The sequence below is a fragment of the Ylistrum balloti genome, unplaced genomic scaffold, assembly GCF_031769215.1.
Source record: "Ylistrum balloti isolate Yb309-2 unplaced genomic scaffold, AGI_CSIRO_Ybal_v1 Utg369794, whole genome shotgun sequence".
NCBI lineage: Eukaryota > Metazoa > Mollusca > Bivalvia > Pectinida > Pectinidae > Ylistrum > Ylistrum balloti.
The window spans coordinates 197,916-211,062 of record NW_026781975.1 but is presented as its reverse complement, the minus strand read 5'-3'; the positions used below and the strand labels follow the sequence as shown (position 1 = coordinate 211,062).

Below are 13,147 nucleotides of genomic sequence, written 5' to 3'. Positions count from 1 at the left end.
CTTATAACTTAATTAAATAAAGTTAATTATAACTAATTAAGGTAGAAATAACGGTCTGTATTTACACCTGTAATGCTGCTTTTTGTAAGATTGTTTAATTCAAACAGTAATTCTCTTTACATAACTATATGATAGAGCCATTCATCAATGAAACCTCTATGTAGCTTTATTAATGTTTTTAATAGCTATATCTTAAAGAATTGTTCTTATGAAGTCAAATTTTCAGGTTTAAGTATTTGTGCTAAAGCCAAACCTGACAAAACACGCCTCCAACCACCTCTTTTAAAGGTATTGTATAGTGATACCTCTATAGCAATGAAAGAAGGGAGTTTGAAAAAGATATGTGTGTGTCTTTTGTCATTCATGCATATATATGTATTGGAATTGCTATTTTAACACCAATTGTCATTGTAGAAATGATTGTCGAAATTTGTACGGAGCTACTTTTTTACAGATGAATAAATGAAAGAGAAAGATTGTGTCCAAACGTCTTGTTTTAAGTTCATTTTCATTCTCCTGCCTTTCAGAGAGGAATGTCCTCCCATCTGTCCCGTCTGTCCCATCCATCACGTTCTTTCCAGTTTTGAAACAATGTCACACATGTATATTGACAATCTCTATAGAGATTTTATTCATATTTACCCAGTATTTACATCAATTTATAATCTTCTCATATCAAGGTGGTCATAGGTAACTGAACAGTAGACATTTGATAATTTTTACAAATTCAGCATTTAGGTCTCGGGTGTACACGTATATGTGTTGGGCCAGCCATGTCAGATTTTTTTACCAGGTTTGAAGGATTTATCAATGCTTTAGATAATCTGGAATCTGCATGTACTGACAATGCTGTTACAACCCAGTATACTAATCTTTAATGATATGTGGCTGGTGACTTTTTGGTATCCTGCTGCATACATCTAAACAAAATGTTGGCTTTTATTCAAGTAGGTTATTTTTGCTATAACCATCTCATATTACAGCGGATCTTATTTATGGAAAGTATCCATAAAAGTAGGGCCTTTGACGAAATACAGGTACCCTGTATCCTTTTTTCTAATAAAACACTAGCTTTAAGTGATACTTAATACATTTTTATATTAACACGATAATACATGTACATGTATGAGAAGTATGGTTTCGATTTGCAGTCACATTTGAAGTATGAATTGGTGTGCAGCTATTCATAGTTTTAACATTAAATAAATTTATAAATAAATGCCTAAATAAAAAAATACTGTGACACTCAGTTTCATTAAAGTATCGTACATGCTTTTATCTTATTTTTTTTACCTTCGTTTCCTCCAAGCATGAAGAGTTATACAACTCAACAAGACACAAAAAAAATCCAGACTGTATGAAAGAAAAGAACAGTACACCGGGTATTCGCATGCACGAGCACATACATGTAGTAATACAAGGACGTACAAGTACACCCTCGCACTATTAATTTAAGTATATGTAACATAAAATTTTAACGGCCTTTAGGCATTTCAGCGGACGAGAAATAGCGACAATGTGTAGAGACCGAATTTCACACACTCGTTATTAGTTTCATGGAAATGCCTCGGTGTTCAAATTTGTTATTTGAAGAGTACTCAGTATATATATTTAAATTCTTTATTTCTTAGCTTTTAATCCTTTTAACTTGGAATTTAATTAAATTCGACGATTAGATTTAAACATCTTAAAAAACATTAAACAAATAAGAGCTATCTTCATAATTATTGAATTTCCAAAATAAAATTATTTAGCGCAAAAAAACATGAAAATATAAATACACGAAAAAATAAGTAAGATAAAACATCTCTTAGTTTTATTAATGACGAGAGTATGATTGTTGAAGTAGAACTATATTTGAACAGAATTTTTTCCTCAAAATGTGTCTTGCATGTTATATATTATACGCTGAATTGTGGCGTTGGAAATATCTCCTGGTTATTGTCTTGTCGAGGCAGGAATGGTATGTATTTCAGCACTTTGTATGGAATCCATTTGATGGAGAACGGTAGGTTATACACCTCCAAACCCTCACTATACGATATCTTATCCACGATAAATGTTTCGCTTTTCTCCTCCTCGTTGTGTTTAGCATTGTTTTGTTGGGAACGCCATGTAGAAATTCCTCTCTCTTTTAGTGTCGCTAACAACATAAAAGGGGTGAAAAAGAATGCTTCATGTAACTAATTACTACAGTGTATTTCAGTTCTAAGCACCGATATTGTTACATGTACAAGCATCCCTTTGGCTATATATCTTTTAATTTGTACTCTGTTTGTACTGATTGTATGGTATTTTTTCCAAAGGTACATCGCGAAGTTTTTAGTCAAGACTTGCTCCATTTGAGTGAGTACACCAAAGGATACAGTGAACTGGACTGGACAATGTGTGATTAATGCAAAAAAATGTATATATTCAAAATATATTTCTACCTCGCATGAAGCAAACATTCCATTTGAATCTGTGTGGCTAAAAACACTGCCAGTGTAAAGGTGCGTTCGAAAGAAAACTTTTAAAAAGTGCTCTGTAAAGTAACTACTGTACCTCCATACGTATATCACGAATGTATGTATCTTTACATCCATAGTGAGATGAACCCAAAGATGTCCTTACCTGGCGTAGTGTTGTCAAGAACACATGATATGATGCCACCGGTCAGGTTTGGATTGGCTAGAAGAACCTTTAGTATCTTATCTGCAGTTAAGTTACCTGAAAGAAGTAATGAGAGGTGCTTTCTCTGACCTTTTAAACAATGTCGTACATGGAATTTAGACCTGCAACGTGACATATAGGAGGCAATAAATCAACCAAAGAAAGCAAGGTTGTCTAGAGAACATCAGAAACTACAAAGAAAATATATAATCAGTAGTTTCCGCTTCCGGAAGGGTAACGATCACTTACTATCGACCTCATCAGTTCTATTATACTACTACTATTATATTGTTGCTAATAAAAATAATAGAATCGCACACAGGTTAATGTTACAAATGTCACATTTTTTCTGATAAATACCGAATGCTAATGGACGAATTTCAGTAAAACGTTTTGGTAGATTTATATTTATAAAGCCCATGGAAAAGATGTATCATTACCATCATTCTAAAACTGATATGGAAAGGTCGTCTTATGTAGTGATATGATGATTTTTGGCTTCATAGTGCTATTTTCATTCTTAACGAATATGTAAAATATTTTTATGAATATCTGCCTTTTTAGAGTTTTCTGGAGTTGGATGGTGATTAAATTTTCCCTTCCTCCGGAAATGTTGCTATCCCTAGCTCTTTTTGCTTTTCGGTAAACGCATGTTTTATCAAGCATATCACAAAGTTTCAAACAGAATCTTGAATGGACGAATCTCTTATGTGATAATCTGTAGTGTAATACTACAAATAAGTCTGGGCTAGTTTCTCAGCGCTCGGACAATTAATGGAGTTTGAAACAATGGTACCTCCTGTCTGTTATGTGATAAGTCTGTTCTCTTATTCCGTCGTTACTAAATCTATTCACAATATCTTACTGCTTAATTCCATTCTTCAACAGTTACCGTCACAGACTAGAGATGTCTAGTTCTAAAATCTACGTGACTGGCGTAAGTTTGAGAAAATTTCAGAATTGGATCTAACTCGAAAGGCAGCTATTGCCAACCCCTAGATGGAAAGATGCACCAGCTCCATAGTAAACGAAACGTAAAAGCCATGAAGGCCCACGTAGCTTTGTCACAAAAATTCCTGGAAATGAAAACAAAAAGTCTACAAATGTGAAGTGATTAGTAAAATGAAGGCGAAATGATACATTGTGACCAACCTGTGTCAATAGCATTGGGCGTTGTTTCAATCCATCGAGGAACCATCAAACCTGCCACGATAGAAATCCCGATGATAGCGAGATTGCGGGTGGACTTTAGGGAAATCACTTGAAGATTAGACAGGATTACACCCGTAAACATGCCATACATGACGAGCATCCCTCCTCCTAGCACTGGGTGAGGCATGGTCACAAAAATGGCAGATACCTTACCCACCAAACCGAACAGAATGAATAGGAAGGAGGCGCCGAGAAACACACTTCGACTGGCAACCTACAAATGACAAGGACATCATCTATCAGAGTCTCATCGAGTTGGTATGTTATGTTTATAGCTTGGGCAGTTTTACTCCATAAATGAGAACAATGCAAAAGACGATCATTATGTCAAAGAGAATTGATCACGATATAACGTGGTACACATTACACTTTTGTAATATCGTGTGTTACTTTTATAGATAGGTTTATTCACTTCATCTAAAACTGAATTTTTATATAAACAAAAACAGCAAATCAGTGTTTTAGTTCATTCCTGGTATAAATCTCAATATAAGTTTTACCGAGACGATATTGTGACGTAAAGTATATATATTACATTTCAAAATAGTTTTACTTAATCTTTAAGCCTAGTTCATTATTATTATTTATCATTAAAACAGTTAATTATTTATATATAATTCCTGTTTTTGAAATATCGCCATGTCTATCACTATGTTTGTGTTTCCAAACTATACAATGTAACATATACATTTTTTATTAATTTAAAAGATATCAGATGATGTCTGTCCTGTCATGCCAATTTTAATGCAAATTAGTCCCAAAGACGGGATTTGCACGCATGCACGTTTTTTGTTTAACTACAAAGAACCTTACAGACAAACAGACAGAAGATATGTCAATATTCATTTGAATCGATATAAGAATGTCTCTCCAGACAGTTAGTTCGACAGAAATACAAAGCATTACGGTGAAAATATAAAGCATTTCCAACGGATAATAGACAGCTCTTTAAAGTGGTCGGGAAATCTCGATCTGGTGTAAAAATGTATCGATCCCACTATGGCAGTGATAAATAAAATGAATCGACTTACTTCTTGTTAGATTATATGAGGACCTATGTCTTAGATGTTAAACTATATTATCCGGTAAGGTAATGTATTTATTTATTAACGGGTTTTACGTCCACTTTTTACGACCTTTCGGTCTTTCAGCGGACGAGAGGTAAAGATATGATAACAGAACACCCATATAACCATTGCTGGCGTGTTTATCCTAGTATTTTGGAGAGATGTCAGAAAATAAAACAAAAAGAATTTTCCTATCTTCCCGGTGAATAAAAGTTACATTTCATCTCCTGGAATGAAAAAAAAAGACAATTTTCCTCAAGCTGAAAATTTGTAACCGTGTCCCACTCGATAGAATTTAACTGACCACATTGATGAAGAAACTAGAATATATTGTACAGAATTAAATAAGTATACCCATAGAATAATAGCGATTCTTAAAGGAATTCTTTTTTCAAGGTTATAACTAAAAACACATGAACCATTCTAAGCACGTATAACACAACAGATTATGCTAATAAGCCATGTACTGGTACATCAAAGTGGATCAGAGCATGCCTTCGCATACCCAAAAATGTCACTCCATACTCTATCATAATAACTTCAAGATAATCATGTAGACAGCTATAAGTTGGTCCCCATTATTTTATTTTTTAAGTTAAGGCGATGTCATTTGCTGATGAAATTTTCAAGTGAAATCATATTTTTCAAAATGGATTCCAACTACATGTAATACTTGTGATGTTAATTGTGTATATATAAATGCATGGAGTAACTTCTGATGAAATGTGAAGTTATCCTGTGACAGATAATAATGTATGTACATTAACGTATATGTTGACAGATACATGTATACATGTGTGTTAATTTTTAAAATAAAATTCAAATATCAAACAGACAACAATAACAAACACATACATTAATACTATTTACATGTTAAACAAATCAATTGTGTTTAACAATACCATTTGATAAGTGTTAGTATTAGAATTCGTAAATATAAAAACACATTTATACTGCAATATCGAACACCGAAATAATGCAAGGAGCAACATTGTACCTTTGTTATTCCAATAGATCCAATGTTGCCGCCCTGAGTGGAAGTAGCATGGCCGCATCCCATGGCCCCTGACAGGGCTGTACACAGTCCTTCGATCGCTATTCCACGATTAACTCCATGTGTTGGTGGGGGTGGGACGTTACATATCATTGCACAAGCGTAATAATCACCGATAGAATCCAAAATAGAAATGAATGTTGCTATAAGAAATGCTGAGAACGCACCAGTTTCAAATATTGGACTTCCGAATTGACCTTTAATTGACGAGAACAAACGTAAAAAAATAATACATAAATGACAAAAAATAAGAGAAGAGGTTTCAATCTTCTATATCAAATATATAAATACTTCAATAAATTCTGCATTGTAGCAGAACTTTCTTACGATACAATGTAAGTGGATCACTGTGGATTTCTCCGGTAGGAACAGGAAAAGCTGTGTCCACAAAGGCCCGATTATATCTTAAACTTTCCTAGCATCTGTATCTGCAAGTTTCATGACACAAATTTCCTCTTCTTAAAATCATAATGTAATACTGGTATAAACGATTCCAACACACCTTGGTAATAACGTCAGTCAGTTGAGGTAAAATTGGAAACAATCGTGAATCAAATGTTGGTATAGAACTTCGGAGAATTTTTGGAATAATCTGTACTTACAGACGATTCATTACATGTATTTCCTCAAAGTAAATTATTACTGTATTTATTCCTAATGTCCACATCAAACATGTTGAAGGATATAAAACTAATTAAAGTATAAATTAAACGCTACCCGGATAAGGAAAATAAAACCATTTTGCATTTCTGACTACGTCGCCTCTGGCGTCAGTACGGGCCTTGAATTGGACGTTGTTGGGGTCAAACGGGATGACATCAGCAGCAGTAAGAATAGCGGCCAGTGCCCATCCGAACAGCATCCCAATCATGATCTGTGGATAATAGATATCAATCTTCCCAACATCAAAGTTTAGACAGGTTTTAACAACCAATCAATATTGATTGATTTATTGATCAACAACGATTCGACATAGATAGGTCATGTAGCGCTGAGAGAACTGGTACAAAAAGAGTATATATATTTCTTTATACAAAATCATGCCCTTCGGAATATCGTTCTATAACAATAACTAGTTGTTATAAGAAATGCATTCCCTACACTATTCGTGTGAGTAAGAAATGTATGGTCAGTACAAAGCTTTAACCAAGAGCCAATTCCCCTACAAAACAAACCGTACATGTTGACAATGCAATAACACCGAGTACAAAAATTATCTGTCGTCTGTGTAATTACATTGATTACAAAACTACAGACCTTTACAATAAGATAACGGCTCCCACGTGGTTATAATGTTTATAACTTTTCAATTCAAGTTGATTTATTTCTTTTTGAGGGCGTCTTTTATGGCGTGGTTTGGCCTTAAAAATCTCACCACGTCGAAAGAAAAAAATAAATAAAAATCCAAAACGAATCAATATTGAAATGTTGTATTCTGTAGTGATAGCAACATCATCTACTCTATGCCGTAAACTGATCCAGTGTTGTAAAACACATGTAAGATCCTCTCTATATCAAGTACCTATTTGTATTAATCCCCACAATTGGCGTGAAAAAGTATAGATGCTAAACCATCAAATTGCTATTGAGTGGCCAGTTAATTGGACGTCAAGAAACCAAGCACTGACCGCAAACATTTGATGGAATGGATATCTATTCCAATGGAAGCCTTTCTCTCGCGACCATGACGGTATCCGAGTCTTCTTTTTACTGAGGTAGATTGACATGATAATGGCCATGGCAGCAGTTCTAGGGAAAGAGTAAAGATGGAACACGTCTTTACACGTTTGGTTTACATTTCGTTTTTTCTCTTTGTTTTACTTCGATAGTATTTCAAATACTTAGTATATTACTTTTTTCAGATTATTTTCCAGCATCTAGACCTAATTGTCACATTAATTATTAGTATCATAATCGTATTTTAGGGGCTATAGTCCGTTTCATGACTTCTGTGAAAAACATCTGGCTTTTCTTCAAGCTTTTTGTAAATCTGCGAAAATTTGAGCTCTTAACAAAACCCATCTTTATAGCATGTTGCCGAAACTGATCAATGCATTTTCATGAGTGCGGTTGCGCAAGCACCACGTGATATATATAAGAAACTTGTAAATCTAACTTACGCAAATGCTATTCCCCAATGTGTTTTGCTAAATTTGGTGACTGCCCTTGTCAGATAAAGGCCAGAGAGAAGCACAGTGGGCACGATGGTGACAGGGCCGATAACTCGGAGGGCAAACCCTACCAACCCTGTCGCTCCAATGAAAAAATGAACAATTCCCGCCAACATCAGACTGCCTGCCATCTGTTGGAAAAGGACAACAGTATTTTTTTTATTTCTATTAACCATCGATTTGCAAAACATTTTTTTTTTAAATCCAGATCAATTTCAAAGATACAACAAATTCGTAAAAATCAATTCATTAAAAAAAATTGTGATAATTTTTTAGATATACACTTTCCTATAGCCAACACCATAAGACAGTGGATGTGAGTTGTACACCATCCACATATGTGAACAGCATTTTTAATGGACTTAGATACAGTAGGATCTAACAATGAAGTAAAAGCCATACAGGTGATTCAGTCAGTGATATTAGGGTTACTGAAACCGCAGTAAGGGTTCTGGCACCTAAGTTACAGAAGAACTTTTAGTACTTCCAACTCTTTACTGATACCATAACCTTTAACCCTGAATACCATCATTACCTCTCTGATTTTTAACATAGCAAGAGCTTTTAAGGCCGGACTTTCTTTTCCCTCATAGGACACGGTGCTATAATTACTTGAAACATCATCCCCTGTAAAATAAGATTGTAAAATGAAAACATATTATATATTCTTATGTTAAGAAGTGCTGGTGTAGACCATATTGAATTTTTTTTTATTGGAACCCCATAACTCCACTCGTTGGATAACGCGTCATAATGGAAATTCTCGATAAAATTTCGTAATCACAACTTTACATAAAATAATTCTGATTTGTATAATCGTTTTTCTACTCCACGAAGTTAAGCTTCGGGAACATGCTTAGACGATATTACGCAAGGTGTGAAGCGAATTTGCCATCATTAACCTAAACCTTCACTGGGCATTGCATCTGTTTCGGCGTTGATGTTGAGAGTTCCCTTGGCAAAAAATGTTATAGGTAATGCAATGTGACTAATATAAATGCTATGAAAAAATATGCCTTGCGATAGACTATAGTTGTATTTCTTTTGGTATCGTAATAAAAAGGTTTTCTGAAGAAACAATTCAAAGAAAAATATGCCAATTGAATTTTTGAATTTTGTGGCGAAAAACAGGGACGAAAGCATTTCAGACATAAACGGAAGCTTAGGTGCTTCGAATGGGTATCTTACCTGATAAGAGACATCTGTTAGGGTCCACTGATTGTATCGCTATGAGCGGAACAATGTACAATGCTGCAGCACCCTGGTATAGTGGGAGTCTAAAGATTTACGAAAAAAGTAGGCATGTCAAATATCGGCAAAGTTAGGCTTCATAATTGTCTAAGAATGTTTAGAAGCCCAAAAATGAAATTTGGTCATCTTAATGCTAAAGAATCTTTAAACAAGGCGGGTGAGGGAAGGCAAAAACATTATTTCAGCACAATGTTCTGACAGGATAAATGTCTTTTCTCCTGCATACGTCACCATATACATCATGAACCTTCATTACCGTTTTTCTGCTGCAGTATTATGTTCAGAAATCTTTGAGAGCAGCGCAGGAGTTTACAAAGAACATGCCTTGTCGGTTCTCTCTGTATCTCGTGAGATCTGACCAATCTTGAGCCTCTGCATCTTCTTTTAGATGACGTTGTAGTGACTCGCGATCTGGTGCTTTCCTTCCTCTCTGTTTTTATGTTTCAACTTTTTGGTGTCCACCCAGACTAACACGTCATCATATGACCCTGGTTGTTGCTAGAACGGATAACTCCAAGCTAAAATACGATATCCAGGTGATAAATTCCCTTAGTTCTTCGTAGTTAACTTCATAAATAATATAAGAAGATTAACGTAGATTGCTTATGAAATATACTATCACACACACTTACCTTATTCCTAGAATAACCATCAGCAAGGTGGTTACTCCGTTCATCAATAAAGTGGAACTCAGTAACCTCGATTTAAGATCGGTGTCATTCTCTGCGCATGCGGCGTCGGCCACGAAAGAAGACACAGCCAATGAACCTGCCAGTGATATCAGCACCTGCTGCTCAAATGGAGAAGGAAAATTACATATGTAAGATCTATATATACATATAGTAAAGTAATTAATTACTTCTAATACTAAATAAACTTAAAATCAAATATAAGTAGTTATGGATTGATTTTTTAACGTTATATCAACATTAATTAGTTCACATTTGATGATAACCCTATAAAGTGCCCTTTTAAATGAGCACTCAATCTAACTTTGACTTAAATTAATATGAATGATAAAAAGCAATCGATAAAATGATTTCATTGAAACCAGGAGTATAACCTGAGTAAAGCCAGTTAGAGGAGTTTTATAACGTACAATTGAATCTGCGATCAGAGCTAAGAAGCAAGCCAAGAGCAAACTAGGATGTTGGTTTCCACAGGAAGAAGGATGCAAAAAGAAACACCAAGAATGGGAAAAAAGCACCGAAACAGTGATGCAATGAGGTATACCAAGAGGGGAAACCAAAGCACAGGAAGAGGGATGCAAACAGGAACACCAAGAGTGGAATATAAAGCACAGAAAGAAAGAAAAGTACTGAAATCACTGAAAGTCTTAGCTTGTTGGGAATATATATATTTATATTTCAATATGGGATATAATTCATCACATGCAAAACAATCAAACCCTTTTGATAGCAGATGACTAGCCTAAAAAGTCAAGATCTTCGGTATTCGCGTTGTAAAAGACACGGAAGAGACCTATTTTATACGTGATCATCTTTAAGTCGATCATGCGATGGAATACAGCGACCGGATTCTCCGGATCTTCGACGCATTGTCTCCTCGTTTTCCCCACAATTAGTTCGCCTCTTACGACATGCAGCGATACACAACAGCGATTGAATATTGATATCATTTCTCCAGCGCGTATTTTCTGGTAGCGTGATGACTGGTTTGCACGATGTCAGTATAATGTGATTGGATTCAGTTCCATTCAGTGTGCGTTCGGCAGAATAATTCAGTGTGATAACACTATAAAATCGGCATACGCGCCGCTCACAATGTTACTGCGGTGTTTACATGTCGCAGTCGATTTGATATTCCAAGGTTTGTTCTCAATATGATTTCGGAAGCTAACGGACAAACTCACAACACATGGTTTTAAGAGATGCAGGTTGATGAAAATGGCGGGAAAGTTTTGCTATCATCATAATATGGACGTTTTGATTTCTGAAAAGTGCAAGGAACATAAGACCATGTGTTTTGGAAGAGTAATTACTATAAGTTGGAGATGCAGGAATATTGCTATTCAGAAATGGAAAATTCACAATAGAGAAATTGTTATCATCACGTTCATTATACAACTTGATGGAAAGCTGTCCATGTTGATTTCGTTGTAGGAAAAGAACGAGGTCTTTGTGACCTGTTTTGATAAGCTCTTCAATAAGTTCAATCTCGTATAAAAACAGAACAAGACAGCCAACAGAGCGCAGGTATGTCAATAGTCTGTTGAAAGATCTGACCACCAAAGTCGATTAAAACGTTCTCAACCAAAATCTCGATCATTGTTATGATTTCTTCCTCCGTATATCTCTTCTTTGATAGTAAGATATCTCTTCTTTGATAGCAATATATTTCTTCTTTGATATATCACAAATAATTAATTCATGTTTAAACAACAGGAATGTATGTTGCAATGGTTATAAGTATATGCTACATATTCAAAGTATTCCTTTGTCGGCTAAGTGACCTCGATAAGATGTGCCGTCAAACATGCACATTAACGAGTGGCTCAGTCTATTCTCATATGCATCGTCACGTTTGTGTCGGTTCAGATAACGAACAAAGCTTTATTCAGAAATTAAGTATTGAAGTCACAAAATACTTACTTGCTTAATCGCTAAACCATCGAAAACCATTGGAACTTTTCAACCGCGATCGTTCCAGCCTGCGATGCGTTGGCAGTAAACAGAATCTGCTCAAAACATTCTTTCTGTGCCCATGCTAAAAATTACAACTCTTCCGACGCGCGCTAAGACAATTCCTAGCTGTTATAACCCGAATAATCTTGAGTGACCAATAAATAGATATCATATCCGACCACCTCATACCAAATTACAAACAAACTCGAAAAACTTAGTGTTTAGAACCAGACATTTTTAAATCATACCATGTGACAGAGGAAATCGATCTGAAGGAACGTCAAAATATTAATAACATGTTTACCACCCAACTATTAGTTTAAACTACTCAGCGTGAAAGATTTTTCCATGCAACTACGATGACGATATAACTGTTTTCTTAATATCTGATGACGATGTTTCGTAGTAGCTAATCAGAAATTTTCCTCTACTAATATTGCAAAGAAACAAAGAAAAAATCTGCTCTGGACATAATTCTTTAATTGCTGCTGTTGGTAAAAGTGTCTTACCTGGAATGAGAGAACTATGGTAACGTGAAGTGGTGGCCTCTCAGACACGGTATATAGTAAATCCGATACATTCTGGTCCTTATCGATGGTATCTTCTGTAGCCATATTCTTCTTTGTGGCGCTGTTTACGTCGAAAGAACGTCCTATAAATGGGATAATTATTGTTAAAATAATGGGTGCCCACTCTTTAGTATGTGAAGCAGTGGCATCTGCACGAACTTTGTATGGTATTAGTTGGAATTTCTACATTTGCAGTACAATGTACAACTTAGAACTGCCTTGAACACGGAAAAGCTCTGTAATCAGAGAGAAACGAAATACCGCTAGTCACAGATAAGAAATGCGTACATCAGCATATTTAAAATATGATAAACTTACCAGACTTTTACGGTGAACAATAGCAAAGAATATAAGCAGGTTCTGCCTCCAAAATGTGATAGGCTAGACTGCTTACCTTATACTCTAACCTAGCAATCGGTAGTTAGGGGATGGGAGGCGTATATAGGGCAGGACAAAGGCGAGTGACGTAGGTAAGTGTGTATAATAGAAGGGGTATACTCTGACATGGAAATCGGCTGTTGATGGA

At 35.4% G+C, this 13,147-nt stretch overlaps 1 protein-coding gene across 1 annotated transcript; it reads right to left on the bottom strand.

Moving 5' to 3' along the window:
* Positions 1-1,901: 1,901 nt before the first annotated feature.
* On the bottom strand, positions 1,902-12,666 carry LOC132544363 (solute carrier family 23 member 1-like). The gene is made up of 11 exons (XM_060207948.1): positions 12,562-12,666; positions 10,040-10,197; positions 9,345-9,433; positions 8,692-8,783; positions 8,106-8,287; positions 7,614-7,734; positions 6,703-6,859; positions 5,929-6,182; positions 3,805-4,078; positions 2,614-2,709; positions 1,902-2,143 (listed from the first exon to the last, which is right to left on the bottom strand). Exons 1-11 carry the CDS (start codon positions 12,664-12,666, stop codon positions 1,902-1,904), a joined length of 1,770 nt encoding a protein of 589 aa, XP_060063931.1.
* Between the last annotated feature and the right edge of the window lie 481 nt (positions 12,667-13,147).